This window comes from Notolepis coatsorum (genome assembly GCF_963971535.1).
Source record: "Notolepis coatsorum genome assembly, chromosome: 1".
Classification (NCBI taxonomy): domain Eukaryota; kingdom Metazoa; phylum Chordata; class Actinopteri; order Aulopiformes; family Paralepididae; genus Notolepis; species Notolepis coatsorum.
In genome coordinates this window covers 142,842,578-142,860,168 of record NC_140165.1, presented here as the reverse complement: position 1 = coordinate 142,860,168, position 17,591 = coordinate 142,842,578, and the positions used below count along the sequence as shown (strand labels likewise).

Sequence of the window (17,591 nt, the reverse complement as noted above, 5' to 3'; positions counted from 1 at the left end):
TAGGTGGCAGTAGGTGGCGAACATGAAGGCAATTTTCAACCAATCAGAACTTGAATGTGCCAATACACTTCCTGCAAAGAAAATGTCAACAAGGCGGGCGCCGCCATCTTTGCCTATTTACCCAATGCAGCACTTCTTTTTCAGCAAAGTGTAATACAAGTGCAATAAACAAAACGGATACATTCACTGTGTGTTTTGCCTCTCATTTGTTGATGAAACAAAACTAACATCAACACAAGTGACCACCAAGAGCGGATAGTTTAGTCTCAAAAAAGATCGGTGACGTTGTTAGCTACATTGTTAGCTGCATGCTAACGTGAATGGAATATGCCATTATAACAGTATAGCATTGTGGCTAGAAGCTAACGTTAGCTCACGCTAGTTAGCCAGCACCAAACTGATGATATCGGGAGCTATCAGTAGCTAGATAACATTAAAGACAACGCCGTGTGTATTAAACAAAGGTGAATAGATGACTGGGCCATTTTGTTTAATGCTTGTTAAGATTGAAAGAGGAGCTCTGAGCGAACAGGGTCTGATAGCTAACGTTAGCCAGCTGCTCATGCAATCGGTAATGCTAGCAGAATGAATGGATGTAAACTTTATTTAACATATTGCATAATGGGTACAATACAATACGGCTCAATACAAACAATTGTTAAGGGGATGCAGACTGTTGTAGCTTGGACTGGGGTCCTTATAACAATAACTTGACAACACATGGTAGCTGCAGCTATTTGGGACAGCTCTGCTGTCACCGGAAGGGCACGCAGATGGTATCTACTGCGCATGGGCGTTTTCGCAACAACGGCTCCGTGCAGATTACACGACATGTTGTCGTGAGTTTTGGCGCTACTCCAAAATGGAAAACACAATTTAGCGTTTTCAGTAGGGCCACAACGTATCCGCCAAAAACGGCATTTCTATGTAAAAGGGACAGCAAACGTATTCAAAAACGAGCACAAAAACACTGAGTGTAACAAGCGCCGCACACTGGCCAAGAAAGCTCAGCAGCGCCTTTACTTCCTTCGCAAACTGAGAAGAGCCGGAGCCTCAGTTCCCATCATGTGCTCCTTCTACCGGGGCACCATCGAGAGCCTCCTGACCAGCTGCATAACCGTGTGGTACGGCGGTTGCATGGCATCCTGCCGCAAGGCCCTGCAGTGCACGGTCAGAGCAGCTGAGAGGATTGTTGGTGCCCCCTCCCCTCGCTCCAGGACATTTATAACACACGCCTGGCCCGCAAAGCTCTCCGCATTGCAGGCGACATCACCCACCTTTCTCAGCACTTCTCCTGTCACCTGCCCTCCGGGAGGAGAATGAGGAGCCTCCGAGCTAGGACTAGCAGACTGAAAGACAGCTTCATTCATCAGACTGTCAGGAAGCTGAACTCTCTCCAACCCCCCCCCTCCCCTCTTACTCTGCCCCACAGACTCTGGACTAGGAACCCCCTCCCCCCACTGACACACTGTGCATGCACGCACACACACACGCACGCTCGCATACACTACCCCACAGACACACACTGCCACTTTACTTCACTCACTGCCACTTTACTTTACTCTGTACTACTGCTGCTATAAAATATTTGTACTAAGCTCATTTTAGCAAATTTGTATGACTGTTTATTAGGGCTGACCCCTATTAGTCGATTAGTCGACTAATCGGTCGAAAGGAGCCGTAGTCGACTGCCAACCTCTTAGTCGAAGAAAAAAGAAACAAAAATTATCATTCTTTCCAAAAGAAAAGAGGCATAGAAGCGTGGCTAACGCTAATGGCATGCATACCAGAGGCTAAATGCCTACGAAAACAGGCACAGAGGCACTGAAAGAGGATTTCACCCATCTAATGAACACACTACTAGACTAGAAAAATATCAAGATGTATCCATCAGTGGACCAATTGCATGCTTTTGCAGAGGACAAGAAGCCTTCAGTCGACTCCTTCATACATTAAGCACCCCCCACAGCCCAAATGGAATGATTAAAAAATAAAAAATAAAATATTATACTTTTATTTGTAATTCTTTTTAGTCTACTATTAGTCGACTAACGACAAATTTTGGCCAATCATAGTCGACTATCCAAATCCTTAGTCGGGGACAGCCCTACTGTTTATATTGTACATATCTTGCAGTCCGGTATATTGTGTGTTGTATATTGTGTCCTATAGTTTTACTCTTGTTTATATTGTCTATATCTTTTTTATATACACTGTGGGAATGGGGGAACACAATTGAAACTTTCTGTATTTCTTGCACAAATAGTAAACTGACTAAAGTTGACTTTGACTTTGATAATATCCTGCTTGAATCTACTGAATCCATTAAAATATGTTAATGTACAGCTTGTGTACTATATACTGTATAATAATCCCACTATTGTTGTGATAACAAGTGCTCTACTACACTACTAGTTCTCTGCATTGTTATTGTATCTTGATAATTGCATTACAATCGCATTCCAATACTTGTTGTATCCATTAGCTATGAAGGCAGAGCAGAAATGCGTGAAAGATTACGCTTTGAGGGGCTATTAACAGCTTAACAGCGTAAGCCTCATGTCATTTGTTCTCTATTTTCTGCCTGACGGAGGAAGCAAATGAGTGAAGATCAGAGTTATCTCTGTCTCTATCATGGACTGTGTGTTTTCCACCTCTCGAGCGTGACAAGGGTGGCATGTTATCACCTCCCACTCTCTTTCTCTTCCTTTCACACTTACTCATCCCCCTTTGTCTCTGTTTATCCTCCCTCTCTCCTCCTGTACCCCCCCCCTCCTCTGTGTCTTGTGAAGGTGAGGTGCAGGGTGAACTCCACCAGGGAGCAGCAGCAGCAGCGGAGGAGGAGGAGGTGGAGGGCCTCTCTCCTCTTCTGTTTGAGGACAGTCCAGGTTCCTCTCCCTGCCTGCAGGCCTCTGGAGAAGCAGCAGAGGTCGGAGGTGAAGACGCAGAGGTGTTCGGGACGTCTGTTGAGGAGGCCGTCCGAGAGATGCGCTTCCGCATCGAGCAGAAGACCACGCTGACCGCCAGCGCAGGTGAGGCACAAGAGGCTCTGGTTTACAACCCGGTTTCTAGGCCGGGGACCCAAATGGGTCTCGGGGTCTTCTTCTGGTGGATCCCACCACATGACAACAGTAGTAATATGTTTGTGATGTGTTTAAATGAGCCTGGGTCACTCACATGACAACAGTAGTAATATGTTTGTGATATCTTTAAATTAGCCTGGGTCACATGACAACAGTAGTAATATGTTTGTGATATGTCTCAGTGAGCCTGGGTCACATGACAACAGTAGTAATATGTTTGTGATATGTCTCAGTGAGCCTGGGTCACATGACAACAGTAGTAATATGTTTGTGATATGTTTCAGTGAGCCTGGGTCGGGTCTCTCACTTGTTTAAAGGGGGACTATCTTACTATTTCTTTCACTATTTGGGCAATTTGACACCTACTCCTTTTTTTTTTACTCTAGAGCAGCATTTTATGCACTTTCAGATTCCAAGCTGTTTTTGGCTGGGCTCCGCCCATACTCTCAATGCGCTTTGAGTGACAGTCACCCACAGTCTGCACTGGCAGATAACTTTGGGGGGAGAGAAAGAGAGATAGAGGGACTAATAAATTTCGCCGCAGAGGGGCATAATCCCACGGGACAATGCATTGGTAACTTGTTTCAAATGACAATATATACCCCCGTGAATATTATTGCATGAATCGGAATACGCGTGGGAGCGTGTGCTATGATATTTTGCAACAGGTTGTAGTGACGTGCGTGCTGATACGAGAGAGCGAGAGAGAGAACGAGCGAGTGAGAGAGAGAGGGAGAGAAAGATAGAGAGAGGGAGAGAGAGAGAGATAGAGAGAGGAGAGATCGCTCCGAGAGCACGCGTGTTTCCCCCCACACACGCATTCGCGAGTGTGTGTAAATGCTCCGAGACGAGTCGCACCGTATGAGAGCCTCTCTCTCCCTCTCTCTCTATCTGTCTGTCTCTCCCTCTCTATCTCTCCCTCTCTCTCTCTCTCGCTTGCTCGCGTTTGAGGAAGTGTCAGTGACAGGGAAACCGCTTTCACATTATTTCCACTCGCTCCGTTGTTGAGTGAATTGTTGATTGTGGGTGGTGGCTACAACCACAGAGGGGGCTGAGATATGCAGACAGCAGCACCTACTTACGTCAGGGAACGAGTCAATTCTGAATGGCTTGGTTCAGTGTGGGAGGTTCTTGTCTGAGCTGAACTGAAGAAACGGGAGTAGCTAGAGATTTCACATCTAGTCAGTGTTGGTACAACCCCACATTGCTAGAAAACAATGCAAACCACAGGAAAAGGCCATTTATAAGATAGTTCCCCTTTAAGAAACCATGGTCAAATCCATCCACAACATAATCTTTCCTCCAAATGGGTCCAGATAATTATTAGATATTCTGTTTGTTGTATTTTGATGCAATTGAACTAATTGAGAAGGGATTTTAAACTAACTTGACTATTACAAGGTACAAACTGTTATGTACTTGTAACATTTATATTTATAATATCAATGTTCATTGTCCAGTGCATTATTTGGCCCTCCATGTCAAAAGGTTTAAAGGAACATGCCAACATGGGATGGGAAATGCACTTACCATCTTCTCCAGAGTCAGACAAGAAGATAGATACCAATTTCCTCTCTGTGTGTTCAGTTAACTTCAGTAGAAAGCTATCCGGCTGTAAGCTAGCCTAGCTTAGCACAAATGAATGGAAGCGGATACGGACCACTAACCTAACTTAAAATTCAGGGACAGGTGTTCTTGGCCAACACCTAGGCTAGCTGTCATAATAAATAAGTAATTCCTGGACATTTAGAATTTCTGTACTTCTGACATTATATATTATATCTTACCAGCCATTATTTCACATTATTCACTCTTCCAGGCATTGCTCCAAACATGATGCTTGCCAAGGTCTGCAGTGACAAGAACAAACCCAACGGCCAGTACCTCCTGCCCTCCAGCAGGGACGCAGTCATGGACTTCATGAAGGACCTGCCCGTTCGCAAAGTACATTATTATTACACATTATTCAAACTAATACTAAACAGAGCCTCCGGGTGTTATTCAATATTGTTATCAGAATCTAATGGATTTATCTGAGAATTTAGGCAAAGGTGGAGAAAGGTATTAGAAATCCTTATTATTTATATATACAGTACCAGTCAAAAGTTTGGACACACCTTCTCATTCAGTTAAATGAGAAAGTGTGTCCAAACATTTGACTGGTACTGTATATACCGGTATATAATCCATAATAGAAATAATTCACAGTATTTGATTACATCGTCATTGCATCTTGGTAGGAAAACACCATGTAATTGTAATCAAATAACAGGCGATCAACATGAAGAAGGCCGGATGGCTGAAAGCGTTTTGTGCGTTATACAACTTGTGCATATAAAAATAAAAAACAACGATTTTCCCAGAGTGCGGTCCCTATTCCATTTTTTGCAACTTAATTAATGTTGGACTACGCACCTGTCTGAGCGCAGTGGTTACCCCTTTTTCTACTCAACATTAAATGACAGCCATGGGCTGTGGAAATGCAGGACATATAATGAAAACACTGAGTGTGCTTTCTCTAGGTGTTTGGCATTGGGAAGGTGAGTGAGAAGCTGCTGGGTGCAGTGGGGATCATCACTTGCGCCCACCTCAGCCAGCAGGTGGCACTGCTGTCCTTGCTGTTCTCCGAGACCTCCTGGCATCACTTCATCAGGATCTCTCTGGGTCTGGGTTCTACGCACATAGAGAGGTGCCCGCCCCACTGCCTGTTGCTGCAACAACTACTTCATGAAAGTCATCACAATTGTCTATAGTTGGAGACTTCCTGTACTAATACATGGCGTAGATGTTGTGAGGTGTAATAGCTTATTGTATGACAAAACAGAGACTTCCTGTACTAATACATGGCGTAGATGTTGTGAGGTGTAATAGCTTATTGTATGACAAAACAGAAAGAACCACAGGGCAGAGAGAACAAGAGCCAACACTTGAACACCAGTGAAAGGTACAATGATGTCAGTGATGTAGTGGAAAAATAAAAGGTGGGTCAAGTCAGTTATAATTTATAAATGGGCCTATCCCAAGCTCCACCCTCTTATTTTCACCCTCCAATCACAACTACAGCTTTCTTCGGTTTTCTTGACCTTGCTATGACAAGTTAGGAGGGGGCAGGGCTTGGCACAGATGGGTCAGTGGACAAAGTAAAAGGTAAAGTCATAAATTCAGTTGGTTTTCATAAGGCACGATAGCCATAATAACAAACCAAAGAAAACACTATGTAACACTGCTTACTGTCATGTTATACTGTGAATTTTAAACAAACAAACAAACAAACAAACAAACATACACACAAATTAAAAGGTGGGTTTACCTTCCACTGACTGTATCCCCTTCATGATTATATAATGTGATGTAGTATCTCTTCTTGTCTGTTTACTTCCAGAGATGGAGAAAGGAAAAGCATGAGCACAGAAAGGTATTTTTCTGGTGGCGACTAACGCTAGGTCATAACAAAACTCCTCCATATATCTGACTGCTGACCGATGATGATATTAAATCCGTATTAATAATGGCTGGGAGGTTTACAGAATATGAAGGATGGATCCATTACTACTATATTTTTACTATACCGTCATTCACAATATATATACATATTATGTGTGTGTATATATATACAGTATATTGTAAAATAACTACAGTAAAATAATATATATATACATACTGTATAGGTTTAAGGTAAGTTTTGATTCCCCACAGCAGTCTTTAAAAAGTTTAAGAAAATAGACCATTTTGAATGAAACAGCACCATGACAAATGCATTAACTTTTATGTCGTATTGTAATTTTTACTGGGAAACTAAATACAATCAAATAAAAAATAAAAAAAAATATATATACAGTATAATAATTATATATTGTGATATGATGCTATGGCCATATCGCCCAGCCTTACCATAATATTTACTATAATATTTAGGAGGGGCATTTCCTGTATCTACTATGCTCCTGTAGATTTCATTTTATGCTGAAATCAGAAACACTTGATTCACCAAATTCAATTAATGTACAATACAGTGGAAAGACAAACAACACTTGTCCTGCTGTATAGCTCAGTATACAATACCTCTTCTATCTCTTCCTCTTCTTACTCTCCGCTCTTACTCTTCTCTCTCCTGCTCTCCCCCTCTCTCTCTCCTCTCTTCTGTCTCCTGCTCTCTTCCTCTCCTCTCTCCTGGTCTTTTCCTCTTCTTTCTCTTCCTCTTCTATCTCTTCTCCTCTTATTCTCCCTCTCCTATACAGGACGTTTAGAGAGATGAGTGTAGCGGAGGAGCAGTTGTCTTTATGTAGGGAGCTGTGTCGAGACTTGTCTGTGGACCTGACGAAAGAGGGGCTGAAGGTACAGAACTACATGACCTTGTTTTTACCGCTCTACTGTCGTCTTAATGACATCTTGTAACAACAAATAGTTAATGCTTTCTATGTTCACCGCAAGCTGCCATTCCTTAGTGGAATATGTTATATATGGTATATGTATGTTGTGGGGAGATTGACTCAGACTGGTTTGAGGAAAAGGGAGACAGCGGGAAACAGCAGGATGGGTATTTGACCAGAGGAGAACATTATACCCCAACAACGTTTCGGTTCAGACAGAGCTATATTCCATTTTATTAAAAAAGTCACACAATTATATTTGTGGCCTACCCAGAACCACTCTTGACTCCTGATAGAATTTCGTACAATTACCTCAAGCTGCCAGTTTCTCCCAATCGATAGATAGAGAGAGAGAGGGAGAGAGAGTAAGAGGGGGGCTGGCTGGCTGGGCACAGCCATCACCCCCCTGCCTGCCTCCTGATGTGGGCTTGATAGCTAGAGGAAATGGAGGGCCATTAAGGAGCCGACATGGGACGACAATCAGCCCTGGAAATGTCTCCTAGGAGATGATCACATTATCATGGAAGCTCTTTGTGAACCGTTATAGTCCGCCAACGGCACCCTGTTACATCAATCAGTGGTGTATGTCCAAACCCAGATATAGACATGTATATTCTATCTATGGTCCCTCGATACTGGATCTAGTTATTATTATTATTAGGTCTAATTATGATCTCTATACTCTGTGCTCGGTTGGCTGGTTGGTTTGTGTGCAAACATGTATATTTGATCTATAATAATCTATTATAATCAATAATTTACCTACTATTATTTAGTAGGTGCTTGCAAAGAGCACTTCTATAATCACTGCACCCTGTGGGTTCATTGGTGTTTGTGTTTGTGTGTGTGTGTGTGTTGTGTGCGTGTGTGTGTGTGCTCAATCGCTTCTTTAGTCACACATTTAGCCAAGCTGTTACATTGGATTTGTCATCCACACACAACTGCACATCGTTCCAAGTACCTATAAAGTGCACACTTGCTATTTCTATTATTTGCGATAAGATATTCCTTTATTGATCCCCTTAATTGCACAATTGGAGGGGGGCTTCCCACCCTCCAGAACATTTACATCAAGCGGTGCAAGGGGAAGGCTAAGAGAATTATTAAGGACTCGAGCCACCCGAACAACTGCCTCTTTGAACTGCTGCGGTCAGGCAAGCGATACCGGAGTCTTAAGGCGAGCACAGAAAGACTCAGAAGAAGCTTCTATCCCCAGGCCATCAGGCTGCTAAACGAACAATAATCGCTAAACGAACAATAATCACTATGCAACAACCATCAAATGCACACAGCACACACACCCACACGCACACACTCACTCAAACAAACAACACACTGCAGCACCCACTCTCCACACTTTAGATCACACAAACACACTTACACTTTATATTTATTGATAAAGGATTTGCACTACAACTCGTACACCTACTGTGAATTGTACCTAAATTGCACCTCGTCCCATTTCTCCATTTCTGCCTTGCACTATATAGTATTGTATATTAGTACACTGCACAGTATTGTATATTGTATGGTAACTACGTCTATTCTGCATCGAACATTGTACATATGTCTAAACTGAACACTGTGACCTCTTTTTTTTACTTCTAATTTTACTATGTTTTTATTTCATACTTATCTTGTCTTGCACAGTCTCTGGAGCGCAACAGTAAGAAGCATTTTGTACAAAAGTATTCTGTACTTCTGTATGACAACTATTAAAGAAACTTGAAACTTGAAACTTGAAACTTGAAACTTAACTGTACATGGCACCAACACCATTATTAAGTTTGCAGACGACACAACGGTGGTGGGCCTCATAAAAAAAAACGATGAGTCGGCCTACAGACAACAACCTTCATTGTGGACTTCAGAGCCAGCGCACACGCCCCCGTCCACATCAACAGTACGGGGGTAGGGCGTGTCTCCAGCTTAAAATTCCTGGGAGTCCACATTTCCGAGGACCTCTCTTGGAACCTCAACACCTCAGCACTGGTCAAGAAGGCTCACCAGTGCACCCACCTATCTCCTCAGATTCTGGTGAATCTTTACCGGTGTGCCATAGAAAGCATCCTCACCAACTGCATCACAGTCTGGTACGGCAATTGCACTGCCTCTGACTGGAAAGCACTGCAGAGGGTGGTGAAAACCGCCCAGCACATCACATCACTCCCTACTATTGAGTCTATCCATCACAAACGGTGTCTGAGGAAGGCATGCAGCATTGTCAAGGACACCTCTCATCCCAATCATGGACTGTTTGCCCTCCTCCCCTCCGGGAGACGCTACAGGAACCTTCGCTCCAAGTCAAGCAGACTCAGGAACAGCTTCTTTCCCTCAGCTGTCATCTATCTGAACTCTGTGCCATGTTGACAGCCCCCCCCCCACCATATAAACTCTGACTCCATTGCCTACACCCTAGGCTCTGTTACCCATACTGTACGACTCTGAACTCTGTTGCCTATACTCAATTTATACCTACCTACTGCTTTCACTGTTTACCCATATACTCTGTATGATAGCATGTACAACAGTGCTGTATATATCGCATATTTACATTTATATTTTTATATTCACAGCATATATACCGGTATATCCATATTTTATCTGAATATACCTGCATATAACCCCTATATATACTTGCTTGTACACCTGCATATAACCCATAGCTCTGTAAGGTAGCATGTACGATAATGCTGTATATACCATATGTATATATATTTATTCTCACCTCATACAGTACATACCCACACCTGTCTGTACTTACCTGCACATAGTCCATTACTATATCTATATCTGTACGTATCCTACTATTACTAGTTACGCTGCTGGCCAGTATGACTACTACCATACTGTCATTATACCTGTATCACTGTACATATTATACTACAACTCTGTACATACATCCAGTAGTACTAATTTTTATATTTTGTACCCAGTTTAATTTACTGCTACATTTGCACTTATTTTCGTTGTACTGTACTTGTATAATGACAATTTCTGTATAATGACAATACATTTGAATCCAATCTAATCTTGGGGATCTGTACTGCATTTAAACTACAATATATATTTTTTCCCAGTCAGTAATGTCCTTCCCTATTTTCCCATGTTGACATGTATTCAATGTTCAACCATTTCTCTCTGTTTTTCCAGGGAAAAACAGTCACGTTGAAGCTGAAGAATGTGGATTTCGAGGTGAAGACCAGAGCATGGACGCTACCGTGTGCTGTTTCCACGGCGGAGGAGATCTTTGCCGTGGCTAAGGACCTGCTCAGGACTGAGATAGACAACGTCAGACCCACGCCACTCAGACTGAGGCTCATGGGTAATTGGATGTTGCACTAAAGCTAATGTATTAACGGGTAGATTTGCAAATTAATGTGTTAAAGTGTAGCGTAAAGCTGCGCCCCAATCTACACCTATGTTTTGGAGATCTGTTTTCAAAAGAGCATAAGGTGTCCAGTGTGCACCTTGCAGCCAGCTGAAGCCTCGGGAACTACTTTCAAAAGCAGCGCCGGCTTTTCTACCACCTGTCCTGCGCTGTTAGGTGAGGTAGCACGTTAAACGAGAAGCTTCTTTCATAATTGGTTAACAATTGACCGTGACGGAAGAGAAACGGCTGCACATTAGAGCTGAAAACCTCCAAAATAGAATCAATGATAAATTGTATGTGCATACGAAACTATACTCTAATAAAGAAACTAACAAGCTTAAATGTGTAGCCTTCAGACTATATCCTGGGTTGATGACAATCTTTTTAAGATATCGTTGAAGGTCTCACCCAGAGAAATACGAGTGCATATTTAGTTGAGTTGACATGCTCTACCCCTGTTGTACAGCGCAAGCATTAATCTATGTAAGGGATAATGTATAGTTACGAGGTCATTGTCGCAAAATAATTGACCGACACTGCGTTCTGGAACACTGAGGCGCCGCGCCGAGGTGTTCTAAACGCAGTGAAGGTCAATTATTTTGCGACAATGACCGAGTATAGCTATACATTATCCTGCTTATTACAGGGCTAACTTACTAACAATATACGTAATTCATTTTACACCATCGACAAGACGAGATCAAATGCAGACGCGGTTCTGTTGCTCCTCTGGCGTTGAAGAAAATATCACAGGTTAGGTGTGTGGGCTTGATTGCACCTGATGCAGTGCAGCTGTGCATATGGTAAAGCTGAGTCTATTTAGGTTTGAATCTCGCAGTGTCAACGTATACATTATCCCGCTTATTACAGGGCTAACTTACCAACAATATAATTCATTTTACACCATCGACAAGACGAGATCAAATGCATGGTGTCGAGACCTGCCTTGGACAGGCGCTGCACAGCCGTTGGTATAACGCTGCAAGAGTCCGGCTGCGAGGCTATCTCTCCCCGTTGCCCCTAACAGCGGTCATTATTGCGCGTTGCCCCTGACGGGTGAATTATCGAGAAATAATTCACCGCTGTCAGGGGCAACGGAGCGCTATTGACCAATCACAATCAAGCATTTTGGCGACTTTTAAAACGCCATGTAACAAATAATAATAACGGGCGCAAGCCAAGGTGTGCCAAGGGCAGACTGCAAAATGCAGCAGTGACTAAATTGGTCGTTGGCACGAGTTTGCACATCAGAGAGGGCGTAGCTCTGTTCACACCTACCTTCTGCTTCTTTTGACAAATCTACCTGTCGGTGTTGTTCCTGGTACAACTATTTAGAAGTATATTTAAATGATCAATTGTACTCTGCGTTGCTCAGTTTCTTTTACTATCACGTGCATTTGTTTATGCCATTTCTCTTTATCTCTGTATCTTTTCATTTGTTTATTTGTTTGTTGTGTCTGTAGGTGTTCGAATCTCCACTTTTGTCAGTTCAGATGACAAGAAGCCACTGCAGAAAAGCATTGTGGGATTCCTCCAGCAGGGTGGAACAGACCCTGCTGGCCCCTCTCAAAACCCTGGGACCCTCACACATTCCATCCAGAGCAGGCCCTCTGCCTGCCTACCGCTCATCTTCCAGCAACAGCAGCAGGCCCAGGGGGGGCAGAGGCAGGGGAAGGAGATGCCCTGGCTGGCCAGGCAGATGGGGGCGGAAGCGGGCAGGACTGGTGAACACCAGCGGTCCTTCTTCCAGAGGGCCCACACCCAGAGGCTCCGACTCCAGGCTGAGAGCCCCAACACACCGGCAGATTTACGCGATGGGAACAACTCGTCTGTGATCACCACCATGGAGGCCTCCAGTCAAACGAGTAGGGAGTCCAAGAGGACATGTTTGGCCTCAGATGGAGCATCGCCGGCCACTACCACAGTGGAGGACACGGCCTTTCCTACAGAGGCCCAGGCGTCCACCTCAGGCTGGGGGACCAGAGACACGGAGAGCCTCACCTGTCCAGTCTGCTTCGGGGAGGTGGAGACCACGGACCTGGATGTCTTCAACAGACACATAGACCTGTGTCTCAGCGGTGTCTCCGCGAAGCCAGGCATCATCATCACAGATACCGACTCGGACTCCGATACAGAGAAGAAAGTTCCTCCTCCGTTGCTTCACACGATGGAGCAAGAGGAGGGGCTTCATGTCGGAGGGGAGGAGCAAGAGGAGGGGCTTCATGTCAGAGGGGAGGAGCAAGAGGAGGGGCTTCATGTCGGAGGGCAGGAGCAAGAGGAGGGGCTTCATGTCGGAGGGGAGGGGGGTAGAGAAGAGGTGAAGCAGGTTGAGGACCCGCCCGCTGCTAAGCCGTCAGAACCACAACGTAAATTGTTGTTCTCTGAAAGTATGAACTGGTCAGAGAGCGCCCTGAAGCGAGGATATTCTCAGCCCGACCATAGCAAGAAGTGTGAAGATGGTATAGATTCATCTCGGGTTGTTTCCTCGGTACCCAACGGTAGCCCGGGGACAGTGACGTCACACGGCGGTCCAAAACATTCCACCCTCACCTGCCCGGTGTGCCATGTGACCCAGGAGACCGATGACCTCACCATCTTAAACCGACATGTTGACCTCTGCCTGAACCAGGAAGTGCTGCATGAGCTGGGAGGACGGACATCAGATCAACCTTCAGTGTCTCTTAGCCACAGTAGGAGACCACTGACATCCAAAGGTGAGTGTGGTGGATGTGATTTTCATTATGATTACATTATGATTTTCATTACGATTTTAATTATGATTACATTATGATTTTAATTATGATTACATTATGATTTTAATTATGATTTTCATTGTGATTACATTATGATTTTCATAAGGGTTTTCTGATTTAACAGGTCACCCATGTTTCTACTTTGATCTCTGTTGGGATGCCAGTTATTATGCAGTGTCATCTGCATAGAACTGAAGTCTGCCCACGACTCGAGGCGCAATAGTGTCCCAGCTTGCTAGCACAGATCTGGGCCGTAGATAATGTAATTTCCCTATGCACTTACTTATGAGTTTGCTCATATTTATTGTGACATCACACACCAAGCACACCTACTTTATATTTTTTTAAATAATATATAGTCTGGGGCGCCCGAGTGGCGCACCGCATACAGCACTACGGTGCAACACGGCCGACCTGGGTTCGACTCCCGGACCCGGTGATCTTTGCCGAATGTCTTCCCCGGTCTATCTCCCATTCCTCCTCTCCCTCTCTCTCTCTACCGGACTGCCCGGTAGCAAAAATCAATAAAAACATACAAAAACATAACTTGTCCGAAAGGACAAGTAACATTTAAATGATATATAGTCTGGTAAGAAACATGAAAAGGAAAACTTTTACTTCCACTATTATCTTAGGCTGAATTTACATCAAATGTGCTACCGTGAGGGGCGCCCTCGTGGCGCACCGCATAGTGCCTCGCACACATACGCGGCCGTCCCGGGTTCGCCTCCCGCTCCCGGTGACATTTGCTGCATGTCTTCCCCACATCTCCTCCCGTTCGCCCTCACCTCTGTCTGTCCTGCGTGACCAATATAAGCTGTAAAAATGCTAAAAATAATAATAAAGAAAAAATATGTGCTACCGTGGAAACGACCACTGTATCAAACAAAAGTAGAACTTTATTAACAGATTGCAGAATGGGTACAATACAGTACAGCTCAATACTAACAACTGCTAAGAGGATGAAGACCAGAAAAATACTTTCGTCTTGTTTACATAAGGCTCCTCCATTTTCAATTCATCAAGACATTTATGACATACAAGACATACAAATATACAGTACTGTGTAAGAAAAAGATATCATAAAAATATTAGGGCTCTCAGTTTATCGCGTTAATTAGATTAATTAATTACACAGCAAATGATCGCGTTATGAAAATTAACTCAAAATTAATTAAATTATTATTATTAAATTTTTTACACATTTTTTTTATCTCATTCATTCCATAAGAACGTAGAATAAACATTTAATTTTTTTTTTTTTTAAATGGTCCATTTGCATGTTCTTGGTATCTGATTCTAGGGACATCTATGGATCTCAGGGAATGTATTCCCAGTGTCAGAAATACTGTGTCTGTTACTAGGCTTGAGTCAATTGTAATAAACCAAATGAGAATATAATTTTTATTTTATTTCTTTTACTGTGAATAACACCATGCTAAAATTGACCAGACCTGAAAAATCTAAGCAAATGAATAAATGGAAGATGATTAAACAGAAGGTTTTGTAGATACAGTACTGAATTCTGCCATCCAGACACATGCAATTTGAAATATGATTATAGAATATAAAATATCAGGCCTAAAATCATTATGCGATTAAAATGTGATTAATTAGATTAATTAATTACAAATCCTGTAATTAATTAGATTACTTTTTTTAATCGCCTAGCAGCACTAAATAAAATATCTCCTTAAAGCGTTGGTTTTGGGACCTGGTAATTCAAGCTGCCCATTACTGGAACCTCTAGTGTAATGATCATGCACAGTATTACTATAAACAATCTGTAAAAACAGGAGTTTTACTGCGCATGACAAACTTGAACAGCACAAGTGTATTAAAAGACAATCTATTTTCACTGGTTAAAGTCATCAACGGCCTCCTCATCTCCGCTGATTCCGGTGCCCTCAACATCCTGATCCTACTCGATCTCAGTGCAGCCTTTGACACAGTGTGTCACTCCATCCTCCTCCAAAGGCTGCACCAACTGGGTGTTGAGGGCACAGCACTTGACTGGTTCTCCTCCTACCTCACAGACAGACACCAATTCATCTCCCTCTCCGGCCACACCTCTTCCCCCTCCCCAGTCACACAGGGGGTCCCCCAAGGCTCCTCCACCATCACCCCTTCCCCCCTAGTCCGAAACCTTGGTGTCCTCCTCGACCACACCCTCTCATTTGACCCCCACGTCCGCTCCATTGTAAAAACATCATACTTTCACCTCTGCAACATTGCTAAAATCCGTCACTGCCTCTCCCCCCCTGCTGCTGAATCCATCATACACGCCTTCATCTCCTCCCGCCTGGACTATTGCAACTCCCTCCTCACTGGCATCACCTCCCGCTCCCTCCATAAACTACAGATGGTCCAAAACTCAGCCACCCGACTCCTCACTAACACCCGGTCCCGTGAACACATCACTCCTGTCCTCCACTCTCTCCACTGGCTCCCGATCAAACACTGCATAAACTTCAAAACACTACTCCTCACCTTCAAAGCCCTCCACAGCCTGCCCCCCCCCTACCTGACTGATCTCCTTCTTCCCTACCGCCCCACCTGTTCCCTCCGGTCCTCCTCCACTGCCTCCCTCACTGTCCCGACATCCAAACTCAAAAACTTTGGTGATCGGGCCTTTTCTCGCACTGCACCCAGACTCTGGAACTCCCTCCCTCAGTCCATCAGAGACTCCCCTACACTCTCCACCTTCAAAGCTCGCCGCCTCGCCTCAAAACCCACCTGTTCTCCCTTGCCTTCAACCCCCCCCCCCCTCCAACCCGATTGATGTCTGTCTCCTGTTGCTCTGTCTTTTTGTGCTATCTCATGCTGCTTTCCCCTGTTCCTCCCATGGTCTCATGTTCCTTCTGTTTTGTTTCTTTGTTTTTGTTTCTTTGTTTTTACTATGTTCCTAACTACTGTCAGCATCTTCGGGTCATTGAGAAGCGCTATACAAATAAAATGAATTATTATTATTATTATTATTATTATTATTAATACAGTCATTTGTTTTAAGGTTGTTTGAAATATTCATAGCCTGCCTTAGTTTAGATACTTTACCCACTAATACCCACTTTACCCCATAATAATCATTAAAATTATTTGCAATCTCAACTGGTTTTGTGAGAACAAATCCATTTGATTCCACTAAGGGTGTGCACACAGTTGTCTAACCCTAACCCCCATCATTTCATTAAAAACATTCCATATTTGTTCGCTATCATTTCTCGCATCATATAAAATAGTCCCCTTTTTTTTTACCTTGTTTAGTTTTGTCACCTGATTGCGTAAAGCACAGTATTTATGCCTGTCTGTCATCAATTGAACCAGAACTAACTGAGGCTTTTTTGGCCATGTCTCTCTCTTTCATTAGGGTCCTGAGACTGCTGTCAAGCCATGGGGCAGATCTATTTTTGACCATGAATTTCTTTAAAGGAGCATACTTGTTTACAACACTCATATTCCTTGACATAAATAAATCCAGTGCAGCTTCAGGGTCATCCTCACTACACACCATGTTCCAATCTATACTGGATATTTCATCAATAAATGAATCTTCATTCGCAGAGTTGTCCACGAACAGGAACAAGTTGCAGTCACAAGCTGATGACATGTCATTTGCATAAATTAGGAACAGTAAAGGTCCTAGTATGCTTCCTTGTGGAACACCACAGCTCACTGGGAGTGGGGAGAGAACATGAGAAGAAGAACATGAGAAGAAGAACACGAGAAGGAGAACACGAGAAGAAGAACATGAGAAGAAGAACACAAGAAGAAGAACACCAGAAGAAGAACACAAGAAGAACATCAGAAGTAGAACACCAGAAAAACAATTTAATTGTATAATTGTTGTATAACATGAATGAACACAAGACAGCGAGATACAACGTCAGGAGAGCAGTAATAGAGGCAAAACGGCGTTATAGGGATAAAGTTGAACTTCAGTTTGAACAGGCTGACTCTAGAGGTATGTGGCAGGGCCTCAGAACGATGACAGATTACAAAGGCACCTCCCTCA

The 17,591-nt window shown here is 43.5% G+C and overlaps 1 protein-coding gene across 1 annotated transcript in view; it reads left to right on the top strand.

Annotated features, from left to right (window-relative positions):
• The window catches only part of polk (polymerase (DNA directed) kappa), a 35,582-nt gene that overhangs the window by 13,014 nt on the left and 4,977 nt on the right, over window positions 1-17,591 (top strand). Inside the window, exons 7-13 of the mRNA XM_084307608.1 lie at window positions 2,793-3,032; window positions 4,903-5,027; window positions 5,606-5,772; window positions 6,466-6,498; window positions 7,322-7,418; window positions 10,607-10,778; window positions 12,290-13,540. Coding sequence (XP_084163734.1) covers window positions 2,793-3,032; window positions 4,903-5,027; window positions 5,606-5,772; window positions 6,466-6,498; window positions 7,322-7,418; window positions 10,607-10,778; window positions 12,290-13,540 — 2,085 coding nt within the window. The remainder of the gene's footprint in view (window positions 1-2,792; window positions 3,033-4,902; window positions 5,028-5,605; window positions 5,773-6,465; window positions 6,499-7,321; window positions 7,419-10,606; window positions 10,779-12,289; window positions 13,541-17,591) is intronic.